Source organism: Silurus aristotelis (genome assembly GCF_946808225.1).
Source record: "Silurus aristotelis genome assembly, chromosome: 8".
In the NCBI taxonomy this organism is placed as follows: Eukaryota; Metazoa; Chordata; class Actinopteri; order Siluriformes; family Siluridae; genus Silurus; species Silurus aristotelis.
Genome location: NC_139581.1, coordinates 30,966,551 through 30,979,050, shown reverse-complemented (window position 1 = coordinate 30,979,050; position 12,500 = coordinate 30,966,551). Strand labels below are relative to the sequence as shown.

The following is a 12,500-nucleotide window of genomic DNA, read 5'->3' as shown; positions in this document are numbered from 1 at the left end:
TAGTAGTGATGATGCGGTGGTGATAATGTTAATGGTGATGAAGTTAATGGTGATGGTGGTGGTGATGATAGTGGTGGTGATGATAATGTTGATGGTGGGTGTGGTGGTGGTGATAATAGTGGTGATGGTGGTGGTGGTGATAGTAGTAATGATGATGGTGGTGGTGGTGATGATGCGGTGGTGATAATGTTAATGGTGATGGTGGTGGTGATGATAGTGGTGGTGATGATAATGTTGATGGTGGGTGTGGTGGTGGTGATAATAGTGGTGATGGTGGTGGTGGTGATAGTAGTAATGATGATGGTGGTGGTGGTGATGATAGTAGTGATGATGCGGTGGTGATAATGTTAATGGTGATAATGTTAATGGTGATGGTGGTGGTGGTGATGGTGGTGGTGGTGGTGGTGGTGGTGATGATAATGTTGATGGTGGGTGTGGTGATGGTGGTGATAGTAGTAATGATGATGGTGGTTGTGGTGATAGTGGTAATGATGATGGTGGTGATAGTAGTAATGATGATGGTGGTAATGATGATGGTGGTGGTGGTGATAGTAGTAATGATGATGGTGGTGATAGTAGTAATGATGATGGTGGTGGTGGTGGTGGTAATGATAGTAGTGATGATGATGGCGGTGGTGATGATAATGTTAATGGTGGGTGTGGTGATGGTGGTGGTGGTGCTGATAGTAGTAATGATGATGGTGGTGGTGGTGATGGTGGTGGTGGTGATGATAATAGTAATGGTGATGGTGGTGGTGGTGGCAACGATGACTCCTGACCTCAGCGTTCTTGTAGAGGAACACTTTGTCTCCACACACCACTGTGTAGAGTTTGGAGCGCAGACCTCGGAGCTCCAGGTAACCTCTCATCTCTGATCTCACACAGGGGTTAAAGGTCAACTCAGAGCTTGGCTTCAGGCGAGATGAACCAATGATGTCATGCAGCACTGACACCCAGGCATTCCTCTCCACTGACACACACACACACACACAAACAGAGAAGTAAGTACATTCTTTACAGAGATATTGTCCATCTGAGAAACTTTAAATCAGCTCACAGCAGGAGGTTTTATTTCACAGGTTCTAGCAACACCACACACACACACACACACACACACACACACACACACACACACACACACACACAAATGCACACACACACACACACACAAATGCACACACACATGCACAGTACTCACTGTCGCTCTCAGCTCGAAACAGGAAGGTGCGATTGTGAGTGACCACCTCAAACTTCTGATCTCCTACACTGGACACTGTGGTGATGGAGGAGGTTGGAATGATCCTCTTCGAATAAACGTCCTACACACACATACATGCACACACACACATATGCACGCACACACGTGCACGCACACACAAGCACACACACACACACACACACACACACACACACACACGCACACAGTGCAGCTTTATTATTTAATTCATAAATGGTTATATTTTATTAAATCATTTTTATATAAATATAAATTATCACAATAATAATTAAAAAATGTGAGAATTTATTTATTTATCGGTTTATTTATTAATATTATGATATTATTATTAAAGACATTTGATTTAATCCTCCAGGGAATCTCATTTCTCTAACACTAAAAAAACACACCTTGTCATTGTCGAAGTATCTCAGATAATCTGCATCCAGTTTCACCCACCGCCGCTGATAGATCAGAGATCTGAGGAGACAAATCACACTGTTTAGGCTCTAATCTCATCATAATCACACTGTATCAGCTCTAATCTCATCATAATCATACTGTATCAACTCTAATCTCATCATAATCACACTGTATCGGCTCTAATCTCATCATAATCACACTGTATCAACTCTAATCTCATCATAATCACACTGTATCAGCTCTAATCTCATCATAATCATACTGTATCAACTCTAATCTCATCATAATCACACTGTATCGGCTCTAATCTCATCATAATCACACTGTATCAACTCTAATCTCATCATAATCACACTGTATCAACTCTAATCTCATCATAATCACACTGTATCAACTCTAATCTCATCATAATCACACTGTATCAACTCTAATCTCATCATAATCACACTGTATCGGCTCTAATCTCATCATAATCACACTGTATCAACTCTAATCTCATCATAATCACACTGTATCAACTCTAATCTCATCATAATCACACTGTATCAACTCTAATCTCATCATAATCATACTGTATCAACTCTAATCTCATCATAATCACACTGTATCAACTCTAATCTCATCATAATCACACTGTATCGGCTCTAATCCCATCATAATCACACTGTATCGGCTCTAATCTCATCACAATCACACTGTATCAGCTCTAATCTCATCATAATCACACTGTATCAGCTCTAATCTCATCATAATCACACTGTATCAGCTCTAATCTCATCATAATCACACTGTATCAGATCTAATCTCATCATAATCATACTGTATCAACTCTAATCTCATCATAATCACACTGTATCAGCTCTAATCCCATCATAATCACACTGTATCAGCTCTAATCTCATCATAATCACACTGTATCAGCTCTAATCTCGTCATAATTACACTGTATCAACTCTAATCTCGTCATAATCACACTGTATCAGATCTAATCTCGTCATAATCACACTGTATCAGCTCTAATCTCGTCATAATCACACTGTATCAACTCTAATCTCGTCATAATCACACTGTATCAACTCTAATCTCATCATAATCACACTGTATCAGCTCTAATCAGCTCTAATATCATCAGAATCACACTGTATCAGCTGTATCTAATCTCATCATAATCACACTGTATCAACTCTAATCTCATCATAATCACACTGTATCAGCTCTAATCTCATCATAATCACACTGTATCAGCTCTAATCAGCTCTAATATCATCAGAATCACACTGTATCAGCTCTAATCTCATCATAATCACACTGTATCAGCTCTAATCTCATCAAAATCACACTGTATCAGCTCTAATCTCATCATAATCACACTATCAACTCTAATCTCATCATAATCACACTGTATCGGTTTTAATCTCATCATAATCACACTGTATCAGCTCTTATCTCATCAAAATCACACTATCAACTCTAATCTCATCATAATCACACTGTATCAGCTCTAATCTCATCATAATCACACTGTATCAACTCTAATCTCATCATAATCACACTGTATCAGCTCTAATCTCATCATAATCACACTGTATCAACTCTAATCTCATCATAATCACACTGTATCAGCTCTAATCTCATCATAATCACACTATCAGCTCTAATCAGCTCTAATCTCATCATAATCACACTGTATCAGCTCTAATCACATCATAATCACACTGTATCAGCTCTGATCTCATCATAATCACACTGTATCAGCTCTAATCTCATCATAATCACACTGTATCAGCTCTAATCTCATCATAATCACACTGTATCAACTCTAATCTCATCATAATCACACTATCAACTCTAATCTCATCATAATCACACTGTATCAACTCTAATCTCATCATAATCACACTGTATCAGCTCTAATCTCATCATAATCACACTGTATCAGCTCTAATCTCATCATAATCACACTGTATCAGCTATAATCTCATCATAATCACACTGTATCAACTCTAATCTCATCATAATCACACTATCAACTCTAATCTCATCATAATCACACTGTATCAACTCTAATCTCATCATAATCACACTATCAACTCTAATCTCATCATAATCACACTGTATCGGCTCTAATCTCATCATAATCACACTGTATCAACTCTAATCTCATCATAATCACACTGTATCAGCTCTAATCTCATCATAATCACACTATCAACTCTAATCTCATCATAATCATACTGTATCAACTCTAATCTCATCATAATCATACTGTATCAACTCTTATCTCATCATAATCACACTATCAACTCTAATCTCATCATAATCACACTGTATCAACTCTAATCTCATCATAATCACACTGTATCGGCTCTAATCTTATCAGAATCACACTGTATCAACTCTAATCTCATCATAATCACACTGTATCAGCTCTAATCCATCATAATCATACTGTATCAACTCTAATCTCATCATAATCACACTGTATCAGCTCTAATCCATCATAATCACACTGTATCAGCTCTAATCTCATCATAATCACACTGTATCAGCTCTAATCTCATCATAATCACACTATCAACTCTAATCTCATCATAATCACACTGTAACGGCTCTAATCTCATCATAATCATACTGTATCAGCTCTAATCTCATCATAATCACACTATCAACTCTAATCTCATCATAATCACACTGTAATGGCTCTAATCTCATCATAATCACACTGTATCAGCTCTTATCTCATCATAATCACACTGTATCAACTCTAATCTCATCAAAATCACACTGTATCAGCTCTAATCTCATCATAATCACACTGTATCAGCTCTAATCTCATCATAATCACACTGTATCAACTCTAATCTCATCATAATCACACTGTATCAGCTCTAATCTCATCATAATCACACTGTATCAACTCTAATCTCATCATAATCACACTATCAACTCTAATCTCATCATAATCACACTAACGGCTCTAATCTCATCATAATCACACTGTATCAGCTCTTATCTCATCATAATCACACTATCAGCTCTAATCTCATCATAATCACACTGTATCAGCTCTAATCTCATCATAATCATACTTTATCAGCTCTAATCTCATCATAATCACACTGTATCAGCTCTAATCCCATCATAATCACACTGTATCAACTCTAATCTCATCATAATCACACTGTATCAGCTCTAATCTCATCATAATCACACTGTATCAGCTCTAATCTCATCATAATCACACTGTATCAGCTCTAATCTCATCATAATCACACTGTTTCAACTCTAATCTCATCATAATCACACTGTATCAGCTCTAATCAGCTCTAATCTCATCATAATCACACTGTATCAGCTCTAATCACATCATAATCACACTGTATCAGCTCTGATCTCATCATAATCACACTGTATCAGCTCTAATCTCATCATAATCACACTGTATCAGCTCTAATCTCATCATAATCACACTGTATCAGCTATAATCTCATCATAATCACACTGTATCAACTCTAATCTCATCATAATCACACTATCAACTCTAATCTCATCATAATCACACTGTATCAACTCTAATCTCATCATAATCACACTATCAACTCTAATCTCATCATAATCACACTGTATCGGCTCTAATCTCATCATAATCACACTGTATCAACTCTAATCTCATCATAATCACACTGTATCAGATCTAATCTCATCATAATCACACTATCAACTCTAATCTCATCATAATCATACTGTATCAACTCTAATCACATCATAATCACACTGTATCAGCTCTGATCTCATCATAATCACACTGTATCAGCTCTTATCTCATCATAATCACACTGTATCAGCTCTAATCTCATCATAATCACACTGTATCAGCTATAATCTCATCATAATCACACTGTATCAACTCTAATCTCATCATAATCACACTATCAACTCTAATCTCATCATAATCACACTGTATCAACTCTAATCTCATCATAATCACACTATCAACTCTAATCTCATCATAATCACACTGTATCGGCTCTAATCTCATCATAATCACACTGTATCAACTCTAATCTCATCATAATCACACTGTATCAGCTCTAATCTCATCATAATCACACTATCAACTCTAATCTCATCATAATCATACTGTATCAACTCTAATCTCATCATAATCATACTGTATCAACTCTTATCCCATCATAATCACACTATCAACTCTAATCTCATCATAATCACACTGTATCAACTCTAATCTCATCATAGTGACACTGTATCGGCTCTAATCTTATCAGAATCACACTGTATCAACTCTAATCTCATCATAATCACACTGTATCAGCTCTAATCCATCATAATCATACTGTATCAACTCTAATCTCATCATAATCACACTGTATCAGCTCTAATCCATCATAATCACACTGTATCAGCTCTAATCCCATCATAATCACACTGTATCAGCTCTAATCTCATTTTAATCACACTCTTAGCTCTAATCCCATCATAATCACACTGTATCAGATCTAATCTCATCATAATCACACTGTATCAGCTCTAATCCCATCATAATCACACTGTATCAGCTCTTATCTCATTATAATCACACTCTTAGCTCTAATCCCATCATAACCACACCTGTATCAGATCTAATCTCTTCATAACCACCCGTATCAGAAATTAGGTGAAAGACATGATGTGATGAGACTTTATTTAGTATTTTTATTTATTTATGGTATTTGGTAGAAGCCCTTATTCAGAGCTACATAGATTTATCTCATTAATACACCTGAACAGTTATTAAATTAAGGGCCTTGTAAATTTAGGGACCCGGGAATAGCAGCTTGCGGCTGGATTTAAACTCATGACTTTTAGATCCAAAGCCTAATGTCCGAACTACGAAGTTCCTACCCCCCCCCCATTTTAGTATTTTATCTCACTGATATAAACTAGAGTGAAATTAATTTTTTGTCTGTAACTCCAAAGCTGTGATGCCTCCTACAGGACACTCACAGACCTGCAGCTGAAAAATATTAACCTTTATATTAAACAGGAAGCTGAAGAGTGAAACAAACTCTGTACCAGCATTAAACTTACATTTAGGAAACCCTCAACACACACACACACACACACACACACACAACTGAACAGCTGTAAAAGTATATACCCCTGTGGAGGGTTCTTATCCAGCCAGCCCATCTTGATGACGGGACTGAGTTGGGGGGTGGAGTCATATTTTGGGGGCGGAGCTAACACTCGTCCTGTGTTGGGCAGGTAGATGCTGTTCAGGCTGCTGGAGATTCGGCTGTAATCCTCGATCCACGAGTGGCGTCTAAGAGAGAGTTACACACCTGAGAGTAAACACTAAACCTGAACCTCTCAAATCACACTGAAGTGTCAGGGTTCTGTACCCTAACTCAGAAATTACACAGTGTGTCTCTCTGTGTGTGTGTCTGTCTCTGTGTGTCTCTTTGTGTGTCTGTCTCTGTGTGTCTGTCTCTGTGTGTCTGTCTCTGTGTGTTTCTCTGTGAGTAAGTCTGTCTCTGTGTGTGTGTCTGTCTCTTTGTGTCTCTCTGTAAGTGTGTCGTCTCTGTGTGTGTCTGTCTCTGTGTGTGTCTGTCTCTGTGTGTGTCTGTCTCTGTGTGTGTCTGTCTCTGTGTCTCTATGTGAGTGTGTCTGTCTCTGTGAGTGTGTCTGTCTCTGTGTGTCTCTATGTGAGTGTGTCTGTCTCTGTGTGTGTCTATCTCTGTGTGTCTCTTTGTGAGTGTGTCTGTCTCTGTGTGTGTCTGTCTCTGTGTGTCTCTCTGTGAGTGTGTCTGTCTCTGTGTGTGTCTGTCTCTGTGTGTCTCTCTGTGAGTGTGTCTGTCTCTCTGTGTGTCTGTCTCTGTGTGTCTCTCTGAGTGTGTCTGTCTCTGTGAGTGTGTCTGTCTCTGTGTGTCTCTCTGTGAGTGTGTCTGTCTCTGTGTGTGTCTGTCTCTGTGTGTCTCTCTGTGAGTGTGTCTGTCTCTATGTGTGTCTGTCTCTGTGTGTCTCTCTCTGTGAGTGTGTCTGTCTCTGTGTGTCTCTCTGTGAGTGTGTCTGTCTCTGTGTGTCTCTCTGTGAGTGTGTCTGTCTCTGTGAGTGTCTGTCTCTGTGTGTCTCTCTGAGTGTGTCTGTCTCTGTGTGTCTCTCTGTGAGTGTGTCTGTCTCTGTGTGTGTCTGTCTCTGTGTGTCTCTCTGTGAGTGTGTCTGTCTCTGTGTGTGTGTCTGTCTCTGTGTGTGTCTCTCTGTGAGTGTGTCTGTCTCTGTGTGTGTCTGTCTCTGTGTGTCTCTCTGTGAGTGTGTCTGTCTCTGTGTGTGTCTGTCTCTGTGTGTCTCTCTGTGAGTGTGTCTGTCTCTGTGTGTGTCTGTCTCTGTGTGTCTCTCTGTGAGTGTGTCTGTCTCTGTGTGTGTGTCTGTCTCTGTGTGTCTCTCTGTGAGTGTGTCTGTCTCTGTGTGTCTCTCTGAGTGTGTCTGTCTCTGTGTGTGTCTGTCTCTGTGTGTCTCTCTGTGAGTGTGTCTGTCTCTGTGTGTGTCTGTCTCTGTGTGTCTCTCTGTGAGTGTGTCTGTCTCTGTGTGTCTCTCTGTGAGTGTGTCTGTCTCTGTGTGTGTCTGTCTCTGTGTGTCTCTCTGTGAGTGTGTCTGTCTCTGTGTGTGTCTGTCTCTGTGTGTCTCTCTGTGAGTGTGTCTGTCTCTGTGTGTGTCTGTCTCTGTGTGTCTCTCTGTGAGTGTGTCTGTCTCTGTGTGTCTCTCTGTGAGTGTGTCTGTCTCTGTGTGTCTCTCTGTGAGTGTGTCTGTCTCTGTGTGTGTCTGTCTCTGTGTGTCTCTCTGTGAGTGTGTCTGTCTCTGTGTGTGTCTGTCTCTGTGTGTCTCTCTGTGAGTGTGTCTGTCTCTGTGTGTGTGTCTGTCTCTGTGTGTGTCTCTCTGTGAGTGTGTCTGTCTCTGTGTGTGTCTGTCTCTGTGTCTGTCTCTGTGAGTGTGTCTGTCTCTGTGTGTGTCTGTCTCTGTGTCTGTCTCTGTGAGTGTGTCTGTCTCTGTGTGTCTCGCTGTGAGAGTGTCTGTCTGTGTGTGTGTGTGTGTGTGTGTGTGTGTGTGTGTGTGTGTGTGTGTGTCTCTGTGTGTGTGTCTGCCCCTGTGTGTGTCTGTCTGTGTGTGTGAGTGTCTGTCTGTCTGTGTATATGTCTGTCTCTTTGTGTGTGTGTCTCTGTGTGTGTGTGTGTGTCTCTGTGTGTGTGTCTGTCTGTGAGTGTGTGTGTGTGTGTGTGTGTCTGTCTGTTTGTCTGTGTGTATGTGTGTGTCTGTCTTTCTGTGTGTGTGTGTGTGTGTGTGTGTGTGTCTGTCTGTCTGTCCGTGTGTGTGTGTGTGTGTGTGTGTGTGTGTGTGTGTGTGTGCACATGCGCAACTGTCAGCCACAATTTACAGGTTGCTATGAAAAAAGAGATAGGGATGTACAAACCCGATTCCAATAAAGTTGGGACACTGTACAAATTGTGAATAAAAACAGAATGAATGATGTTTAAAATTTCAATATTTTATTCAGAATACAACATAGACGACATCTCACATGTTTAAACTGAGAAAATTTATAATTTTAAGGGAAAAATAAGTTGATTTTAAATTTCATTAAATCAACACATCTCAAAAAAGTTGGGACAAGGCCGTGTCTCCACTGTGTGGCGTCCTCTCTTCTCTTTATAACAGTCTGTACACGTCTGGGGACTGAGGACACAAGCTGCTCAAGTTTAGGAATAGGAATGTTCTCCCATTCTTGTCTAATACAGGCTTCTAGTTGCTCAACTGTCTCAGCTCTTCTTTGTCGCATTTTCCTCTTTATGATGCGCCAAATGTTTTCTATGGGTGAAAGATCTGGACTGCAGGTTGGACATTTCAGTACCCGGATTCTTGTTCTACACAGCATGATGTTGTAACTGATGCAGTATGTGGTCTGGTATTGTCATGCTGGAAAATGCAAGGTCTTCCCTAAAAGAGACGACGTCTGGATGGGAGCATATGTTGTTCTAGAACTTGGATATACCTTTCATGATGATGCCTTTCCAGATGTGTAAGCTGCCCATGCCACACGCACTCATGCAACCCCATACCATCAGAGATGCGGGCTTCTGAACTGAGCGCTGAGAACAACTTGGGTTGTCCTTGTCCTCTTTAGTCCGGATGACATGGCGTCCCAGTTTTCCAAAAAGAATTCAAATTTTGATTCATCTGACCACAGAACAGTTTTCCAATTTTCCACAGTGCATTTTAAATGAGCCTTGGTTTTGAGAAATCGCCTGAGCTTCTGGATCATGTTTAGATACGGCCTATGTTTAGATCATGTTTAGATTTTTGACCTATAGAGTTTTAGTCGGCGATGGCGAATGACACGGTGGATTGTGTTCACCGACAATGTTTTCTGGAAGTATTCCTGAGCCCATGTTGTGATTTCCATTACAGCAGCATTCCTGTATGTGATGCAGTGGCGTCTAAGGGCCCGAAGATCACAGCATCCAGTATGGTTTTCTGGCCTTGACCCTTACGCACAGAGATTGTTCCTGATTCTCTGAATCTTTAGATGATATGATGCACTGTAGATGATGAGAACTTCAAACTCTTTGCAGTTTTCTCTGAGAAACTCCTTTCTGATGTTGCTCCACTATTTCTCACTGCAGCATTGGGGGAACTGGTGATCCTCTGCCCATCTTGATTTCTGAGAGACACTGCCACTCTGAGAGGCTCTTTTTATACCCAATCATGTTGGCAATTGATCTAATAAGTTGCAAATTGGTCCTCCAGCTGTTCCTTATATGTACATTTCACTTCTCCGGCCTCTTATTGCTGCCTGTCCCAACTTTTTTGGAATGTGTAGATCTCATGAAATCCAAAATGAGCCAATATTTGGCATGACATTTAAAATGTCTCACTTTCAACATTTGATATGTTTCTATATTTTATTGTGAATAAAATATAAGTTTGAGATTTGTAAATTATTGCATTCCTTTTTTATTCACAATTTGTACAGTGACCCAACTTTTTTGGAATCGGGTTTGTACCTCCTGCTCAGAACTGACCTCTAGTGGACAAAGATTTAATTTGTATATAAAAAGAATGTGAATATTTTGGATGTGTACACATGGAGTGTAACTTCTTGACTCTGCTTTTACTTGTTTACTCTCCACTGGTGAATACAAAATGAATTCACTGTCATTCTCCTACAGTTCCAACATCCTGTTACCTGCTCTAATCAAGGTCAGACCTGGACTCACTTTTCCGTTACAGAATCGTCATCTTCATCCAGGAGCTCATCATCACTGTACAGACTGCTGTGACGAGACTTTCTCACATGGGGGAGGGGCAAGAAAACACTCTTCTCTTCCATTTCTACAGGATCACTGTCTGTACACACCGCTGTGTTGAGATCCTCATAGCTGTCTGAACTGCCTGTAGAATCGAACCCTGCACACACACACACACACACACACACACACACACACACACACACGCACGCACACACACACCATTTCTGAGATAATAATTGAATAAATCTTAATAAAAGTCTCAAGACACAGTGATGTCACAGTGCAGCTAATCCACGTGAGTGTGTAAAAGAATGTGTGTGTATGTATGTTGTGTGATTGTGTGCATACGTGTGTATGTGCTTGCGTGTGAGTATGTGCATACGTGTGTATATGTGTGTGTGGTACTCACGTCTCTGACAGGGTCCTAACACGGCTGGTGGCTTAGAGGTTTTTACAGAAGTTTTTATTTGGGTCGTGACGTCTAGACCACAGATATCATCTGCAGGAGACGAGCTGGAGGAGAGAGAGAGAGAGAGACAGAGAGAGAGAGAGAGAGAGAGGTCTGTATTTGTAGATATAAATACTGGTGCTCACTCTCACTTTGTCCACAGTTATAAAAGATCTCCTGCAGCTCTGCCCCTCAACTCTTCTCAAGAGCTATCTCATGCTCCGCCTCTATCTCATGCTCCACCTCTATCTCATGCGCTACCCTGTTCCTGCTCACTGACTCTTGGGTGTTAAGGTTTCCCAGAATGCTCCTCTGCATTAGCATTAGTGTGCTACTTCCTGTTAGCTGAATAAAGAGCAGGATGGAGTGATTAGGAACACAATTACACAGAGGAACAGACCTGAGTGTAATGAGGAAGTCCTGAGTGTAGATCAGTACTAAGATGTTTTCAGTACTTTAGGAAGCTGAGAACATGCAAGTGTTACAGGAGAGGAATAATCTGACTCCACAGCTGACTGAAAGGAAGGAAGTTCTGACTGACAGGAAGTTCTGCTCTGAGGGACGCACTGAGAGATTTAACTTGAATCTTAAATAATAGGATTATAAACTAGACAACACAAAGACAACACGTTGAATTAACAGTGAAGGCTGACTCCTCCTCTGTGTGTGTGTGTGTGTGTGTGTGTGTGTGTGTGTACATGGTTTGTGTGGTTAATGTGAGAGCTCTATGTGTTCCAGATTAAACCTGAACCTTCAGTGTTCCTCTGAACACACACTGTTCAGTGTCTACACTGCTGACCACAGAGTTCCTCTCATGTGATGCTTATCACAGCTTTTATATCTGCACATCACATCTGTATCTTCACATGTGCACACCACATCTGTACTATCACATCTGCTCCATCACATCTGTACACCACATCTGTACCATCACATCCGTACCATCACAACTGTACCATGAGATCTGCACCTTCACATCTGCACAACCATACCTGTGCCACCACATCCGCACCATCACATCTGCACCATCACATCTGCACCATCACATCTGCCTTTTCAAATCTGCAACCTGATCTCTGCACACCACATCTGTACCATCAGATCTGCACCA

General features: G+C 40.6%; 1 protein-coding gene across 1 annotated transcript in view; it reads right to left on the bottom strand.

Moving 5' to 3' along the window:
- Nucleotides 1–12,500, bottom strand: part of arap1 (ArfGAP with RhoGAP domain, ankyrin repeat and PH domain 1) — a gene marked incomplete at its 3' end in the record, with an annotated part of 66,350 nt that overhangs the window by 35,409 nt on the left and 18,441 nt on the right. Inside the window, exons 3-8 of the mRNA XM_083548772.1 lie at nt 11,351–11,454; nt 10,909–11,098; nt 6,798–6,962; nt 1,627–1,696; nt 1,199–1,319; nt 780–970 (exon numbers count right to left, since the gene is read on the bottom strand). Coding sequence (XP_083404898.1) covers nt 780–970; nt 1,199–1,319; nt 1,627–1,696; nt 6,798–6,962; nt 10,909–11,098; nt 11,351–11,454 — 841 coding nt within the window. The remainder of the gene's footprint in view (nt 1–779; nt 971–1,198; nt 1,320–1,626; nt 1,697–6,797; nt 6,963–10,908; nt 11,099–11,350; nt 11,455–12,500) is intronic.